Source organism: Pleurodeles waltl, chromosome 4_1 (assembly GCF_031143425.1).
Source record: "Pleurodeles waltl isolate 20211129_DDA chromosome 4_1, aPleWal1.hap1.20221129, whole genome shotgun sequence".
NCBI lineage: Eukaryota > Metazoa > Chordata > Amphibia > Caudata > Salamandridae > Pleurodeles > Pleurodeles waltl.
This window is the reverse complement of record NC_090442.1, coordinates 195,185,098-195,204,430: the sequence shown is the minus strand read 5'-3', so window position 1 is coordinate 195,204,430 and position 19,333 is coordinate 195,185,098. Positions and strand designations below refer to the sequence as shown.

Sequence of the window (19,333 nt, the reverse complement as noted above, 5' to 3'; positions counted from 1 at the left end):
TGGCACAAGCAGTCAGGCTTATCTCAAAGGTAATGTGTAAAGTATTTGTACCAACACACACAGTAATACAGTGAAAACACTACAAAATTGCCACCACACCAGTTTACAAAAATAGGCAATATTTATCTAAATCAAACAAGACCCAAATGACAAAAATCCACCATACAGAAGTCAAGTTATGAATTTTTAAAGTAAAAAGATTTTTACTCCACAGAAAACAATGGAAATGTTGTTGTTACACAGAGTACCTGGTTTGAGTCAAAACTAAAGCCGCACAGGCGAGCGTGCGTTGGAAAAGATGTGTCGATTCCCTACTCCCAAGTGAGGCCGTGCGTCGTTTCTCTCCAACAAGAGAGCGATGCACCAATTTCCGGATGGGGCACCTCGGACCCGTGCAGGTTCACGTTGATTTTGATAGCCAGCGATGATGCTTGCAAAATCTGGCCACACGGTGATGGAAAACCGCACGGCGTGGGGTTTGCGTCATTTTCAGCAGCTGCAAGTGGGTGTTGCATCATTTCTCCAACCGCGAATCAGGTGATGCATGGATTTCCCAGCTGCGATGCGGGTGGTGTGTCGATTTCAGCCGTGAGGCGCATTGTTTTTACAGCAGCGTTGCAGGTGGTGCATCTAAATTTTCCTAGCACAGCTTCCTGTGCATGCATTTCAGTCCTTGTTCTACCAGCTTCACCTTTCAAGGGCCCAGGGACTGGATAGGGCACCGCTGGGCAGGAGTCTCAGCAGAGAGTGGCAGAGGAAGTCTTTGATGGCCCTGAGACTTCAAAACAGAAGGCAAGCTCAATCCAAGCCCTTGGAGACACTTCACAAGGAGGAATATACCACAAAGTCCAGTCTTTGTCCTCTTTCAGGCAAAAGCAGCAACTGCAGGCCAACCCAGCAAAGCACAGTCACAGGCAAAGGGGCAGTAATCCTCCTCCAGCTCTTCAGCTCTTCTCCTTGGCAGAGGTTCCTCTTGAATCTAGAAGTAATCTGAAAATCTGGGGCTTAGCGTCTGCTACTTATACCCCTTTCTGCCTTTGAAGTAGGCAAACTTCAAAGGAAAGTCTGTTGTTCACAAGATCTTGCCTTGCCAAGGCCTGGCCTCAGACACACACCAGGGGGTTGGAGACTACATTGTGTGAGGGCAGGCACTGCCCATTCAGGTGTAAGTGACCACTCCTCCCTCAGGATATGCAGGGTACTGTTGTGTGTGCTTGCTTGTGCTTGCTGTGAGAGAGTGTTGGGGCATTATTACATGGATGAGTTCTATTGCGTCCGCAACATGTAGAACTGATTGACACAGTTGAGCCTGGGGGATCATCGCCGATGGACCTGTTTCCTGTAACTGTTATGCTTAAATAAAGAATACCATTGTTACTGATGTGAGATAATTCCTGGGAATGGCGGAGTTTTGCACGAAGTTTGCTTCGAATTTTGCAGAGAAGGTCTACAACATGAGGCTGTTATTAAAAACACATGGTTTGTGTGGCGTGAATCGCGTGAACAAGAATTTATCAGGGTCAAGAATTAGTTGAGTAAGGTGGCTAATTTGGGAAATTTTGAACCCGGAGATAGATACTTTTGTAACTACGGATGCTAGCAACAAGGGACTAGGAGCAGTTTTATCTCAAAAAGACAGGAATGGAAAGGAAAGGATAATTATGTTTGCTTCCAGATCTTTATCACCTTCTGAGGAAAAATATCCGGTCATTGAAATGGAGGCTTTGGCTTGTGCTTGAGCATCGGAGCATTTCCGTGCAGTTGCGTGGGGTAAGGAGGTAACAGTTCAATGTGATCATAAACCCTTGATCAAGTTACTCACATGCGAGGGCAGTGTATTGGCTTCAGCGAGAATTGCGAGGTTGTCCATGCGCATGAAGGACTTTATGTATTTCATGGTGTATGTACCTGGTAAGAATAATCGGGTGGCTGATTGTTTGTCTAGATTGCCTAGTCCATTAGAGAAATGTGTGGATGATCCATGGAATGATTTCAGTATTGCTCTAGTACATGACTCTGGTAAACCGGCTCTTAAAAAAGAATTTTGGAAGAAGGAGATGGAAGGAGATGTAGTGTTGCAATCTGTTTTGAAGTATGTTTTGGAAGGGTGGCCTAGGAAGGATCAGTTGACAGAATCTTGTAGGTACTTTTGGGAAGTTAGGTCAGAGCTTTCAGTGGATGAGGAGGTTATTCTGAGTGGAGATAAAATTATTCCTCCATGTGGGGTAAGGTAGATGATTTTGGAACTGTGTCATGAGGGTCATTTTGCCATCATCAGGACCAAATCTATTGTTAAGGATTTATTTTGGTGGCCGGGTGTAGATAAGGCTGTGGAAAAATGTGTCTGGTCTTGTGAAGTGTGTTCTACAGCCGATAAGAGTTTACACACTTTGAGACCACCTATGTAGCAAATGCTTGTACCTAAACGGCCATGGGAGTGTGTAGCTGTGGATTTGTTTGGTCCGGTAGGTGAAGCACAGGAGTATGTAATTGTACTAATGGATTTGTATTCTAAATGGCCGGAGGCTGGAATAATGGAAAGGGCTAACACTAATACAGTTTTGGAATTTCTTGACAGAACGTTTTTGTCGGAGGGTATTCTGGGGAGTTTGTTGAGCGACAATGGTGTCAAATTCATGTCTGATGCAGCAAAGACGTATTTTGAGAGAGTAGGTATCAAGCACAAAACTACATCCCTGTATAATCCCAGTGGAAATGGCACCGTGGAAAGGTTTAATAGAGTCATCAAGGATGTTATTCAGGGAGCTGTGGGAAATAATGTGGATTGGCATACTGCTGTGTTTAAGGCCATTTGGGCATACACAATTACTGAGAATAGTACTACTGGATTTAGAGCCATATGTACGAACACATTTTCCCATAGACACAGAATGGGTAAAACCCTTTGCTACATCTGGGCCTAAGTCCTTTTGTGATTATGAGAGGAAGGAATCCCAGAGGAAAATGTAATCCTGCTTGGTTGGTGGATACTGGAATTAGACGTTGGTCCCCAGAGTTAGTAAAGGATTGTTTGGACAGATCACAGGAAAAGAAGAAATCTTATTATGATAAGTTGCACAGTGCGATACCTTTCAAGATCTGTGTATGCGATTGGGTTTGTGTAAAAAAAAAACTATAAGGTTAGGAAGGGTGAGAGTCAGTACTTTGGACCAGAGCAAGTGATGGAGGTGCTGCATGACGCTGTTAGATTGAGTGATGGTAGAGTCTGAAATCTAAAACGTGTCACACTGCATATTGATGGACAGAACATTAGAAGTTGTGAGAATGCTTTGGATGGGAAGATGGATGAGAGGAAAACTTTTGATTGGTTGGTGGAGGAGGAGGATTGTTCTTCATCAAGCAACTGTGGTGGATAATTGTGAGTATGGTGTTGATGATTGTGAAGACGGTGATAATGAGTGTGATGGAGGGGCAGGAGGTAGGGAGCAAGTATCGGATTTTGTGACGGAATCTTCGAACAGAGAGGGAAAGAGGAGGGTTAAATCTCCCTGTTGGTTGAAGGATTTTGGCCCTCATTCTGACCCTGGCGGTTCTCTACCGCCAGGGCCAACGGGGGCGGGAGCACCGCCGACAGGCCGGCGGTGCTCCCTTGGTCATTCTGACCGCGGCGCTTTGGGGATTCTGACCCCCCCTACCGCCATCCTGTTCATGGAGGGAAAGCCGCCATGAACAGGATGGCGGTAGGGGGGGTCGCGGGGCCCCTGGGGGCCCCTGCCGTGCCGATGCCAATGGCATGGGCACGGCAGGGGCCCCCGTAAGAGGGCCCCGCAAAGTATTTCAGTGTCTGCCTTGCAGACACTGAAATACGCGACGGGTGCCACTGCACCCGTCGCACCTTCCCACTCCGCCGGCTCGATTACGAGCCGGCATCCTCGTGGGAAGGGAGTTTTTCCCTGGGCTGGCGGGCGGTCTTTTGGAGACCGCCCGCCAGCCCAGGGAAAAACTCATAATACCCTCCGCGGTCTTCAGACCGCGGAGCGGTATAATGGAGGGCGGGATCCTGGCGGGCGGCCTCCGCCGCCCGCCAGGGTCATAATGAGGCCCTTTGTGTTGGGATATATAATAAATTCCCAAGGTATTTAGATTGGTGTTGGGTATAGAATAAGCTCTCTAGGCATTTAGAGAAAGAGATGGTCTGTGTTGCTTATTTGTATTGTGTGTGTGTTCTTCATTATGTGGTAGTTATCTTTTTTATTATTAGATAAGGGGGGGTGTGTTGTGTGTGCTTGCTTGTGCTTGGTGTGAAAGAGTGTTGGGGCATTATGACATGGATGAGTTCTATTGCGTCCGCAATGTGTAGAACTGATTCATGTCAGTTTAGCCTGGGGGATCATCGCCAAAGGACCTGTTTCCTGTAACTGTTATGCTTAAATAAAGAAGAACATTGTTACTGACTGAGCCTGCGCTGGTCGCCTCTGCGGAGTCACTTCAGCTACACCCCAGCTCCCTTTGTGTCACTCTCTAGTGGAGCTTCACAACCAGCGCAACGGTCAATCTGACCCAGACAGGAAATACACAAGCAGGCAGAGCCATAGAATGGTTTAAGCAAGACAATGCCCGCTTGCTAAAAGAGGTTTTTTCAAACAGACAATTTATAAACAAACTTTACCAAAAGATGTATTTTTAAAATGTGAGTTCAGAGACCTCACATGCTCCCAAAGGGAAACTGCTCTTAGAAGTTATTTAAAGGCAGCCCCCATGTTACCCTATGAGAGAGAAAGGCCTTGCAACAGAGAAAAAACTAATTTGGCAGTATTTCACTGTTAGGACATGTAAAACACATCAGTACATGACCCACCTTTAACATACATGGCACCCTGCCTACGGGACTACCTAGGGCCTATCATAGGCATGCCCTACATGTATAAGAAGGGAAGGTTTGGGCTTGGCAAGTGGGTACACTTGCCAGGTTGAATTGGCAGGTTAAATCTGCACACACAGACACTGCAATGGCAGGTCTGAGCCATGTTTACAGGGCTACTCATGTGGGTGGGACAATCAGTGCTGTAGGCCCACTAGTAGCATTAGATTTACAGGCCCTGTGCACCTCTAGTGCACTTTACTAGGGACTTACTAGTAAATCAAATATGCAAATCATGGAAAAGCCAATTACACATACAATTTACACAGGGAGCACTTGCACTTTAGCACTGGTCTGCAGTGGTTAAGTGCCCAGAGTACCAAAACCGGCAAAAACAAAGTCCAGCATACAGTCAAAGCATAGGAAGCAGAGGCAAAAAAGACGGGGGAGACTACGCTAAGGAGGCCAGGTCTAACAAGTGTCCCCTCTCCCAGCTGAAAGTGGGGAGCACTACGCAACCTCATGGGAGTTCTCATCACTTAGGCGAAAGTATCTGGACTGACCATCAGCGTTGGCGTGTTCTGTTCCAGGGCGGTGTTCCACTGTAAAGTCCATTCCCTGTAGGGAGATGGACGACCTCAACAGGTTTGGGTGCCTACCCCTTATCTGCATTAACCATCTGAGGGGCTGGTGGTCTGTTTGAACCCGGAAGTGAGTCCCAAACAAGTAGGGTCTTAGCTTCTTCAGCACCCAGACCAGAGCAAAAGCTTCTCACACTCCACCTACATTCCCGGGGAAGTAACCTCCTACTAATGCAGGCTACAGGCTGGTATAGGCACTCTTCATTTAGCTGTGCAAGTACTTCTCCCACACCATGCTCTGAAGCATCAGTCTGCGCAACACATTCTTGAGAGAAGTCAGGTGCCTTCAGCACGGGTGCTGTGCACATGGCTGCCTTCAGGGCATCAAAAGCTGTCTAGCAAGACTCAGTCCAGATCACTTTCTTTGGTTGTTTCTTGGATGTTAACTCTGTTAAGGGAGCAACAATGGTGCCATACCCCTTAACAAACCTCCTGTGGTAACCAGTGAGTCCTAAAAAGGCTCTCACCTCAGTCTGGGTCTTGGGAGGCTTCCAAGCCAGAATAGTGTTGATCTTGGGCTGTAGGGGTGCCACCTGGCTACTCTTTACCTGGTGCCCCAATTACACTACAGAGCCCTGCCCTATGTGGCACTTACGTACCTTAATAGTGAGGCCTGCCTTCTGCAAGGCCTCTAACACTTTACAGAGGTGCTTAGATATTTGGCAGCCCCTAACCAATAAATAAGCTCATCAGCTTGGAGGATGTGGTGGGCGTCAGTCTTTGTGACCGCATTGAGTCCCCGGTAATCCACACAGAATCTGAGTTCTGGAGTGGCACAAGGAGCAGCAGCTTTTGGGACCAAGACCACAGGGCTGGCCCAAGGGCTACTGGTAAACTCAAAATAACACCAAGAGCTAACATTTTGGATACCTCATCCTTAATGCTGGCTCTAACCTTGTCAGTCACCCTGTAAATTTTATGTTTCACAGGTGGACTTTCCCCAGTGTCCACATCATGTGTGCACAAGTGCGTGACCTCTGGGATAGAGGAAAAGAGAGGCAAACTGTCCCAACTCTTGGCGACAACCCCTCTGTTCTTCTAGAGTCAGTGAGGGGGAGAGGTTCAACCCTCCCCTGACCCATCTTTCCCTTTGGCAGACAGGAGGTCAGGAAGAGGCTCTCTCAAAGTGAGGCTTGAGGCGGTTCACATGTAGGACCCTCAAAGGATTCCTAGGAGTGCACAAGTTCACCAGATAGGTGACATCACTTTTGTGCTCCACCATCTCAAAAGGCCCAGTCCATTTATCTTGAAGAGTGCAAGACTTCAATACGGGCATCACCCACACAGGGAGGTGCCACAAAAGGAACTTGGATTTAGCCCTTTTCAGTTGTCAGGGGACCTTTGAGTCTGGTGGGGAACGCTTGGAGAAGGCCTCCGGTAAGCCCCCCCCCCCCGGGATGTATTCAGTCACATGCTGGCTTTTAGGAACCAGACTTTCCGCTTCAGGAAGCTAGCCCGAAAGAACATGGAAGCCACACATCACAAACTCAAAGAACACATTTGACAGAACACTGCACAGTTTAAAAATGTAACTTAGCCAGCAACACCATTTCTCATCTATTTCAGCTGGGAAAACAGGCAGGATAGGCAACTGGTAAAGCCCTTCAATCACACCAAACCAGCATTAGAAAATGCCACAGTGACTAGAACACGACACCTAAACATATCAACACAGGATCATCCTGACTTTGATCTGCAATAGAAACCTGAAAAGTGTGAAGAAAGCAACCAAGATAGTGAAAGCATATCCCAAAGCCCACTGTCGCAATGTGATATCACAGGGGCAAATAGATGTATACCTGGTGGATGAGTCTGGAGATGACAGTTGACCGTCAGGTTGAATAATTTATTGTATTAAGTGCAAATGTCTTAGGAATGGATTAAAGAAGTTCTCCTCATGTATATCCCAGGATTACTTGTCATTATTACTTGCTGACTGGTTAATTAATGCTCTTCCATCTATGTATGTGTTATTCTTTGCCATATTTAGGCCGCTTAGACATGAGAAGAATAGATTTCCTTCCCTAGCAGCTCCTCCTACAGAAGTTCATATGTAAAGGAGACACTCTAATCAAAGCTGGACAGCAGATGTGATCATCTTTTACACTTGGGCTTTTTCTTGACTTTATTTGCAATTATGCAGTTCTAATTTTGCACATTTCTGCCCGTGTGCACAACTGTGTGGGAATAAAATATGATATTTGTAACATGTAAGGAGTAGGAACAACAATCTCCCCTATAGTGAGGGCTTTAGCCTTTGTAGTTTTCCACCAGGTTAAGGTCAAGCCAAACTGTTATGCTAGAAAGTGCTACAAGGTCATACCAGTTACAAACACTGCACTATACTATAAAATAGTATAAGATAATAAAGAGAGTTCATATTAATTATGCAGTTACGATATTAGAACCCTGGGAAGGTAGAAGATAAAGGTATTTCTGATTGACAAATATTTAAACAGCTTCAGAAAAGAAACATAAAGCAATACAGAGAAGATGAAAATCTGTTTCCACACACAATACGAAGACTGGTTTAACAATTGTAATCTACCTATGCCCCATAGCTTATTATCTTCTTTGCCAAAGCTTCCAGTCAATGGAAAGCAATGGAGTGCTAAAGATAGGAGGGGTGGGGGAAGTCTGAGGCACCTCTATCAATTAATACATCAGCTACTCCTAAGGTAAGTCCTCAAGGCATGGTTAGTATTTTGCTAAATAGGCTTTGTAATTTGTGATGTGATTAGATGCCTAAATTCAACTCTTTATTGTTAGTCCCTCACAATGAGTAGCCTAGAGGGAGATGCAATAATTCTCACTTTTAGCCCTTCACAGTGGGACATACTGTGTGAAGTTTGGTGTGATCAACACTATAACTGTATGAACAAGTATTTACCAGGCATTTCCCCTTAGTACATTTCAGCAGGTTTGACCTGATGTATTTTTCTGAGGAAAGCACTTGGTTGTGGACAACACTGCAAAACTTGGAAGTAGGATCCCTTCACAATCAGGAGTTGGTGCAAGGCTAGGGAAAGAGAAGCCACTCGTGATGAGGGCATTGGTCTCCATTGACTCTCCTGTAAGCCTTTTTAGGGTCGAGCCTGCGTTGCATGCGCTCGCGAATGCGTATGGCAGCGAGACGCTTTAGTGTTTAGAAAAGGGCTCGGAGCCCTGTCGACATCACGTCAGTGTTTTTCATTGGTTCGTGGGCTTGCCTAATAAAATCCGCTTGCTTTCGTTAGTCGAAGGCATGCATACGTCATGCCTTTTCCGGTGGCTAGTCCTCCTCGTGCGCATCCACCAAGTACAGAAAACATGCGAGGCTCGCTGTTTTCTGTCCGGCTCGTGGACTACTTTTTCTCTAATTTACTAGCGTGATTTCGCTGGGCAGAAGTCGAGCGCTTTAAATAGTTAATTGCACTTTTTCGGGTTACGTACATAACTGCACTTTTGCCGATAGGTGAAAAGTCGGGTTAGGAGTTTACAACGCGATCAGCTCTAACATGAGCAAACGCGAGACCCGTTGCATTGCAAATCCTTGTTTTGTAATGTTATCAGAAAATTCTGTTGTATTTCTTCAATTATTTGCGGTATCAACGTATCTGATCAGTAGGGCTCTACTAGTACCCCCAGTGGTTTGCACGGTATACGAAAACCCAATGAAATAATTAACACGTAAATAAATTCATACATAAATACATCAGAGCAGTGAATTCACAGATGAATTGAGTAGAGGATCCCGATGAGTGCTCACCGGTGAGTGAAATGAAAGAGTAAAAGGCATAGGTAATGCAACCAGTGGTTATAAATAATAATGAGGACATTGGGAGCAGGTTAGGCATCGCCTCTTTCCTGCTGGTAGATTTGACACTTGCTGCACAAACTGCAGTGCTCAGAAAACTTAGAATTAATTATGGAATCTTCATCATAGTGAACCAGGGGCCAGATTTAGCAAAGGTTTTTACCCATTCTGTGTCTATGGGAAAAAGTGTTCGTACATATGGCCCCAGGTTTCTCAAAGAAACTGGCTGACCAGAGATGTTTTATTTCAGTAGATTAAGTTGGTTTGGCACCTTGAGTGTGTTTTGAAGTGTGTTTTGAAAGGGGGGGCAGATGGATGAGCTCAGTGTGATGAACAGTAAATTAATGGTAGGTTAATGTGGATGAAATAAGATTGATGCAGACTTTTGATAAGCACTCTGGGTCTGCACCACAGCTCTTCAAAGGTATTCAAGACTAGAGGACCCGGTCCAAGTGGACCAGTCAGATAATGCAGTTAGTTGCGTCAAAGGTCACCACCAGACCTAAAGGGGTCAGTTCTACTAATGCCTTATGTTTCCTGTGACAGTCACTGCTGTATTACATATCTGTTTTGTCAGATTGGCAATATTCAAACCAACCTTCCTTCACATAAAGATTTAATTTATCAATCACTTCAAACTCCACGTCTTGACGACAAGGGAAGCTGTTTTCTTTCCTGACCTTTTCTCTACCATCTCTTGTAAGCTAACATTTTGGTTCAGGGGACATGGCTAAGATGGCGGACGGGTGACATGCATTTCTCAGTCTTTCCGTCCCCCGCGCCAATCCATCCTGCCCACAGCAGCCACACAAGGGTGATGCCCCTGACTGATGTGCCCTGGCCAAGGCGCGTGACGGAGAGCTGGTGCTCTGGGATTTAGGCACCCTGTTTGCCTTTCTGCACCTGTGGATGCTGGGCATGATCGGAGGACCCGGCCCCCATCAAACTGAGGGAGCCGCGGCCTGCACCAGCCAGCAACTCACATGGACGCCTTCACTCCTACCAGCACAGGGGTACTGAGGAGCCCGAGCTGAGACCCCTCTGCACTGGTAGTCCCTGGAGACTGTGGCAATTCCCCGACCCTGTGCGGCTCCAGACCTCCCCCTGATGAATGAAGCGATGCAGAGGGAGACAGGCTGAGGGCCTGTAGTCCTGCAGGCGGACGGCTTCCTATCGCACTTCCGCCATTCCTCCCTCTGCACACTCCCTGCCTGAGTCAGATGGCGACCATCATGAGTGGCTCCTAGCTGCCACTCTGGAGGCTTCAGAGGCCTGTCGTGGCCGTAAGGACCTGCCACTGAGCCCCGGGGACTGAGGGTTGGAAGGAGCAATTCTGGATCGAGGCCCAGCACTGCAGACATCATTACCAGTGCTGCAGTCTTTTATTGACAACACCAGGCTCCAGTGAGGGAAACAGACCCCCCTAGGAATGCACGCAGCCCTCTCACCTCACTATTGAACTATCTAAATGCCACTGCGCCTCCACAGTCTCAGCTCCACTGCTGGATTGCGTCTTGTACCAGCTACGCCTGAGCCCCATTCCAACAACTGCTTTTGGGTCCTTTCCATTGGGGCTTGCACCCTCCGCCACATCCTACGCTATCATCCAGCTCCTAAAGTCCCTGGGTGCTGAGCCAATCACGTGGTCGCCGCGTAATCCTGCTCCTGGCCTTTGGCGGCGTAGTCCTCCTGGCAAAGCATGCTGTTGGTTTTGTGAGGCCTGCCTCTGACATCAAAAACTCTCTCATTGGGCAACCCCTGAATGACCTTGAGGCCTCCAACGTCAGGGAACAAAGTCGCTCCTTAGGGGCCTAGAACTTCACCCACTATATCTATTGGTCCCTAACCAACGTACCTTATGCATCACTGAGCGTCCCATCGACTGCATCAATTCTCACCTTATGAAAACCCTTTGGGACTGAAAGCCACAGCAACCCTCTCCTCCAACTTGGCGACAGGGCCCCCAAAGAATACAGGTGCAGTGGTCGCTGGGTGGGGGCAGAAAGATTGCTTGCTAAAAGAGATGCTCACAAAACCACTGGGGTTGTAGACCACTGACCCCACACTACTCCCGAGCTTGGACACAGCGGCAGCTGGCAGAGGCGTGGGCGCAGCGGTGACCCAGCCCTTTCTTGAGGCTCTCTTTGCTTCACTCCAGGATGATCTCCAGAAGGATCTCTCAGAGGACCTTAGAGACGTCCACCGTGATTTTGGGCGAAGGATTTTGTCGCTGGAAGACCATGAAACATCTTGTAAAGGACAGATCGAGCAGCTGCATCGAGAAATCCTTTGCCTCCAGGACTAGCCACTGGACCTCCAAGCACATGCCAAAGATTTTGAAAACGTATCCCGGAGCAACAACATATGGATCAAAGGTGTTCCATCTGGGCCTCAGGGATATGATATAAGTCATTTTGTAACAGACCTTTTTAAATCAATTCTGGTGGTGACATCAGCGTTCGACATTAAGCTTGACAGAGCGCATTGGGGGGGCCTTAAGAGATTGGACACTGCCCCCACCCCACCCACCTGTGGATACACTGGTATGGGTCTACGACTTCCAGCCGAAATAACAGATTAGCTGGATGGTTCAAGACAAACGCCCACTACAGTTTAACAGATCCAACCCGATGTTCTATCAGCATCTGGTGGCTTCCACCCTCAAGAAATGCAGAGAATTTTGCCCTGTCACTGCTCACCTGCACAAAGAAGGCATCTCATATTCGTGGAGCCACCCCTTGCGATTGGTCATGCGACTGCAAGGCAAACTCCATAAACTTCGCTCCCTTAAAGAGGCCTACCAGCTGCTGGGCATCGATGACACCTCACCTGATCCTTCCCAAGAAAACTAGCGCAAAGGTGGTGTCTGCAGACACCAGCAATGAAGGAGTGCCTGGGCATCGTCCTTGAGCCTCCCTCCTGACACAACTGCTATGGCGAAAGAACAGCAGGTGATACTAGAGGCGCTCTCTGGAGACCGGGCAGGTGCTGATCTGCCATGCTTTGGCTGTGATCTTCCATGTATACCACTATGGGCGCATGGCTTGGGTGAGGGGTGGGGGGACTGGGGTCCCTGGTCTGCTCCACATTCCCCAACATCTTTTAACAGTCGGGCCTCTGATCCTACCTATTGGATCCACTTGACAATGTTTCATCTACTATTAATTATGTTTTCATTTTGTTCTAGTTTAACTTGGGGGGAACCTACAGCTTGCAGTCTTATATTATTACAACCACAAGTTTGTAAATGTTATTTTTATGCCCTGCATTACTGATTTAATTGGAACATACAGCTATTGTACCCCCCTGCACGACAACATGTTATTCTTCACTCCATCCTCATGTACTATAACCTACGAATACTTACCCTTAATGTCAAGCGCCGGGCCAACTCTTTTCAAGGCAAGATCAGACTGAAACAGGCCGAAATCAGGGGTAGAATGTTAGCTCATTCAGTGTCCCCTGGAGACTACACCTCTGCACTAGGCACTTTACACACCCCTAGTGATGGACAGGAGTCCTTTATACGTCAGGCAGTAGCGGAGGTCATGGCTACACCTGGTGCTTCTGGTAGGTGACCTGAATCTAGTTTTCAATAATGACCTAGACAGATCTGCCCAGCATCAAGGCCACACCGGAGATCTATCTTGGGAAGGAGCATTCTGTTTGGGGGAAATGGATTTACAGCAACTCTGGCGCTCTTTGCACTTACAAACACAAGACTACACGTTCTTCTCCCACGCGCACAAACATACGCCCGAATAGACTACCTCCTAGGCACCTCAGGCATTCAGTCTTTAGTTGCGGTCTCTGGGATTCAGCCTCACTCACTTTCAGATCATGCGGCAGTGTCCCTTGATTTGTCTTTCCCACCCCTACGACCCTCACGTAGACCATGATGGCTAAAGTAAACCCTCCTTCATCATGCGGGGGGTTTCGCACAGATTAACAAAACACTGGTAGATTTCCTTGCACTAAATCGCACCCCGAGGTCTCACCCTCCATGCTGTGGGAAACCTTGTAAGTATTAGTTACAGGCGAACTAATCGGAATATCCGCAGATGACAATAAACTTCGGTGAGACAAAAGAGAGCCACTATCTCACCAAGTGCTGGAACTTGAATGCATCCACAAATGTACAGGGGCCCCTCGGGTATGGGTCAACTAGAGATGGCTTGAAAAAACTGGCAGACATCGATTTATACGCAGCAGAATATGCAGCCCTTCACCTACGTCACTCTTTAACATTGGCGGAGACAGATGTGGCCACCTCTTGGCCACTTAGCTATGGGCACAATGCCAGGCCGAAGGATTCCGGATACCCTAACTGCAGATGGCGCTGAACCTACTGGTGATGTCCAGATAGCTTCAGCATTCCACAGCTTGTACAAAGAACTTTATGCCCAGCAGGACTTGTGCGGGTGGCACAGACTTCTATGTCCAGGGATCCCAAACTTTTAAATTAATACCGGCACAGGCATCTGATCTTGACCGCCCTTTTCAAATTGAAGAGGTGATGTCCATCATCACCAAGCAGAAGCTACTTGAATCGCCAGGCCCTGATAGCTTCCTCGTCCCATTTTACAAAACATTTTGCAGAACTCTGACTCCTCTCCTCACCTGACTTTTCAATTCTATTAAAGACTTGGCCTCGATCTCGCCTTCGATGTTGGATCTTCTGTGGTCATTATCCAGAACACGAGCAAAGATGCCCACCTCTGCGCCTCATACAGGCCGTTATCTCTCTATAACATCGACGTCAAGCTCCTCACAGGCATCCTTGCAGCCCCCTTGGTCCCCCTTCTCCCATCCCTCATTGCTCCAGATCAGACAGGCTTCATCCCCCATTGCCAATGCAGCCATAATATCATGCATTTGATTTACAAAGCAAAACGCTCAAACCAGGAGCGCATGTTATTGGCTGTGGAGGCGGAGAAGGCATTTGACCGAGTTCATTGCCCAAGCCCTGCAGCTACAATTAAGTACTTTGGACTCTGCAATTAGCTCATGGATCCTGAGCAACTATGGCCAGACAGTTGCAAAGGGTAGAGGGAACGCGCAAACGTCAGCCTCGTTCCCTGTGTGCAGAGGTACATGCCAAGGGTGGCCTCTTTCACCTTTGCTTTTTGCACTCTACGTGGACCCTTTAGCCCAGAGGATCCTCGACCACCCGGGAATTAAGTGGATCTCTTTCGGCAGGGAGGCCTAAACCATCAGTATGTACACCAATGACATCCTGGTGGCTTTGGAGGAACCTTTCACTTCACTCCCAGCCTTTCTAAATGAACTGGAGATTTTTGGACAGGCAGCGGGATTCTGTGTCATGTGTACAAATCCCAAGTTCTTAATCTTTTCCTTCTGTCCAGTAAATACCTGACTCCGGCATGAAAAAGGAGCTAAGTTATAGGCCTCCAAATGAGGGTGGATTGGGCATTCTGAATCTTCTACAATACTACCCGGCAGCCCAACTCTGGTTCCTACTTGAATGGTCTCGGGAAAAGTTTGAAAAACACTGGCTCTCTATGGATAGGGCGGTTGCATAACAGCATCTGTGGAGGATTCATTTCTTACACAGAATTGCCTGTCCACGAAGTCTCTATACCTCTCCCATCACCAAAGCTTCACTAGAAGTCTGAGACACGGTGAGTGAAAGGGGAAGCTCCCTTTCAACCAACTCCGTTCTGAACATGCAATGCCCGAAACTGAGAGATTGCACTATCTCCAAATCAGGCATTGGATCATGCACCCTGAAGTTTGCCCCAGAACGCAACCTTCTCTCACTTCATTTGCGAGGTGGTTGCTCATTAAGACATCAGACAAACGCCTCAATACTGAACTATACAGACTCCTCCACCCGCTCATCTCACAGGCTAAATCGACCAGTCAGCGAAGATGGGAATTAGAACTCGGCACTCCCTATCAAAGGAGGAATGTGGGAACATATACTATTGTGGAAGGCACATGGCCCGCAGTATGGCCAGTATTGAAACCGGCCACTAAGATTGCCACATATTGGTACCTTACCCTAGTCTGTCTTCACCAGGGCAATCCTACACATAAACCTGAGTGGCGGCGTGGCTGAGGCTCCCCAGGTTCCCTGCTGCACCTTCTGTGGGAGTGCCCACAACTCGCCACTTATTGGACCTCACTGTTAAAAGATACACACACATCTCACCACCCAGCTTCCCCGGTTCCCTACTTACACTGTCTTAGGTTTGCCCAACCCCCTTACCTTTCCGCTCAAGTCAGGACGTGGGCGCCAAATAGGGTTTACCTTGGGGCGGTGTTGCAAAACATCCTGTCTCATTGGGGACAGGTCCCTACCTACCAGGGTTGTCTCCACCGTGTTGGGTACATTTTAGGAATGGAGCCTCTGACTCTCAGTGTTTCCGCACAGTGCACCTCATACCCTAACCTCACTTGACCCAGATACCTCTGTCTTCTCTGCCTAATGGAGACCTCTTCCGATCATAGTTAGGGGGACACTTTCTGGGGAGATCTATCATACTTTGCGAGACCACGTTACTCACTACACATCATGACACTGTGGTCTCCGGGTGGGGGAGTTTGGGGGCTGTTTCATTTAATTTTCCTCTCACACTATAGCTCGAGAGCGATTTGAGCTCATAACATTGCTATATTCTTTTGTATGAAAATTCAATAAAGAGATTTGAACCATAACATTTTGGTCCAATTGGTCAAAATGAAACGATGGAAAAATGCACCACGAGAATGCACCAGAGTGTCAGCGAAAGGCCTGGAGTGAACCATGGTGTCCTGAGTGCTGCGGAGTCTCTGGTAATCCCAGTAACCTGCTCTGTGCACCTACCTGCACAGCTTCAACCTTGCTCCGCAACATGATTTCCATCTCTTCGGAGAACTTCTTCACCAGCTCCAAGCCATCCACTTCCTTGATCTTCAGGGAGGGCTCCACATCTTTGTATTTCTGTGAAATGAAAAAGCAATACTTTGTTTATTTATTTGTTTGCAGTTTTATAAGAACATGGATTATATTACATTTATTTACAGTGCGGTTTAATCGGAAGCAGTGAAAGGCCCAACATTCTTGAGTCAGTCTTTGAAATTATGAAAGGGCCCAGCTTTAATATAGCGCCTCTAATTGGCAGCTTCAAAGCACTCCACTACCATACAGATCATGATTCCTTGGTGTCCTCTACCTCGGGATGTACCCCTTAATAACCTTAATAAAGAAATATGAAACAAAAAAAAAGAATCACAGTTTTCCTACATGGATTCCTACACAGTAGAGCACACAAGGAGAAATTCAATCACATTGCCCCTACCCTGACTGAACTCCACTGGCAGATCCTGGCAGCCTGTATCATTCTCACGATTAGTTGCGTGGTTCGCAAGGGTACCAAGAATGGCATCCCTGCCTATTAGGCTGGCTAACGTTCTCTGATGGGTCTTAACAACCCCGGAGCAAGACCAATTCCTGGTTGGAAACCAAGAAATGAAAAAAAATTAGGAAATCAACCTTCTTCACCTACACAGCTAGTATTCAGAACAACAACCCTATATCCACCTGAACTGCTCGACCATCTTCCAATTAAGAAAAGAGCTGAAGACATACCTTCTCAGAGAATTTTGTATCTCAATGCCATAGGAAGGTCCTCTCCTTAACCTACGCCCGCTTGAATCTCACTGTCGCACCTGGGTAGTGTACAGAACTCCATTGCCCTGTGGCTTTACAACTATCTCCATATATACATAGTGGTGTTACCCATGTATGTATGCTAGTATATATATATATATATATATATATATATATATATAAGGGAACAATGGACGCATCAGTGGATGTTAATCATGTGCCATAATGATTAAAATGGAGTTTCCAAGGCAGTTGTGACTGAGGTGTTTTTCTTGGAATAAGAGGAATGGTGTGGTATTTATGGGGTTTGCGACCCCGCCAAGGTCTGCTGTGTTTGGGCCTGGACAAAGCGAGGCTTAGAGGATTGGATATATATATATATATATATATATATATATATATATATATATATATATATATATATGTTTATGTTTATATAGTGATGTCATCAGTCATGTCATTTAACATGTAACGAGCAATGTATTATGTGAGGACATAAGCAGTGCATGGTAGGGGCGCAAGTTAAAGTTAGCTTGGTAATTTAGAAATGGTGAATTTCAGTGATTGTTTTTAGTTTTCAAATGTTAGGTTCTGTATTATTTTAACACCTTACTATAAAGTTACTTCAAACTTTTTTGTTTTTTCAGTGCATTTCAGATTTTTTTTTATATAAGATATCATTATCATACCAAACTATTATATAACTTTAACCTTAGCTTTTTCACTGAATTTCTGGGGTTTTAACTTGCATTCAACCAACTAACTTCATTGCCGAGCAGCACAGCTTTTGTCCAAGAGTAGCACGGGCTTGAAAGCAGGGCTTGGCTTCTGGCGGGCAGCCAGCTTGGCTCTGGCTTTGTGCCCACTCCCCCCATCCCTGTGGGAGGCCAACCTCCCCACTACACACAGCGGACAGTGGTGCGCAGTGGGAGGGATGGGCACACGGCCTGACCTCTGGCCAGGCCCTGTACCCAAACCAAGAGGCTTGCCACACCCTCCACTGCACACATAGCAGGGGTTATCCGGAGGCCCTGGCATTCAGTTTTGGTGCGGGAGGCCACCCCCTACTGGGGACAGACAAGGGCCTTAGCAAAAACCGTGTGCAACAGAGTGCTGACTGCAGGACTTTCACACAAACCCCCCCCTACCCCCCCCCGCTGGGTGTCCAACCCCTCGCAGCGGGCATTTGGCCACAGGGCTTTTCATGATACTGCAGTACCATGGGGGTGAGCGGTGACTCAGTGAGAGCACTGTAGTTCCTCATTGGAGGGCCCCACAGGGCCCCACAGGACAACTGCTGTTCTTATGGCATTAATTCATCTTTTTTTTCAATTTTTGGCACCTAAGGTCCCTCTTGGTCAGCACGCAAGTGTCAGGTGCCAGGATATTCGTACATTGCTCACTCATACAAAGTTTTTTTACACAAATTCAGGACAAGGAGACTGAGTGATCGAGTCTGGCAATGGCAGGCAGGCAATCTGATTGCTCTGTATCGCAGGACTGGTATCAGCCCTACAGTGCTGACATGGCTGATGGGAGGAAAAGCTCCCTCAGCCAATCAGAGTGCCATATTTATTTTCAGTTTTTAGTACTGCAGGAGTCTCAGGACCAACCATCCAGATATACCTAATATTTAATCGCTTCATGACCACATACATTTCTCAGAAACGGGTGAACAGATTTACACAAAATTATGAAAAGCATGCTATTTGAGTAAAGTTTGAACTTTCTATCAGATTATGTGTAATTTGTTCAGTCATTTTTTCTGTGTCTGTGGCAGGGGTTTCATAGGAGAATGAAGATGGGAAATCAATGCTTTGGGACCACCCTTTTTCTTAGTCCCCACATGATGGATTACCCATAAACTTTCCATGAAAAACCTGAACGTTTTTTTAAGTCCCATGAAGATTCGACAAACGGTATCAAAGTTATATTTATATATGCGTATGCATACAAAACATCTATTCCATGGAACGGCACACCGTGCAACCCTATGCAGTGGCCTGCTGCTCAGGTGCACACTGTAACAATGGACACCTAAGCAGTGAGCGGCCAGTGTACATAAGGGAGTGGTTTTAATATCAGTCAGAATTTGAGTGCTGATGGCTGAGCTGACATTCAATGGATGGGGAAAAATGTTCTTCAATCATGGTTGACAGAGCCCCATGTCCCGAATAATGAAGGATGCATGGTGCACATGTTAAAATCCCATCTACTCCTGCGGCTTTGGGAACGGTCAAGAGAATACCCTCTACATGATGAGTGGTGGCCATAAACCGGCGACACAACTTGTCTGTATATATGGAGGAACTGAGCAGCATGATGCAGCCTGAAGACATTGGAGAAATAATAAGGGCAGCAAGAGAAGAAGCTACTATACATGACAGAGAGTGGCTGCTTGCCCAGATAAGAAGCGGGCAGGCTAGCCAAAGCAGCAGCGAATAACCCAGTGACAGCGG

At 46.9% G+C, this 19,333-nt stretch overlaps 1 protein-coding gene across 1 annotated transcript in view; it reads right to left on the bottom strand.

Moving 5' to 3' along the window:
* CACNA2D4 (calcium voltage-gated channel auxiliary subunit alpha2delta 4) overlaps positions 1-19,333 on the bottom strand; it is an 861,469-nt gene that overhangs the window by 619,947 nt on the left and 222,189 nt on the right. The window contains exon 3 of the mRNA XM_069228087.1: positions 16,089-16,205. Coding sequence (XP_069084188.1) covers positions 16,089-16,205 — 117 coding nt within the window. The remainder of the gene's footprint in view (positions 1-16,088; positions 16,206-19,333) is intronic.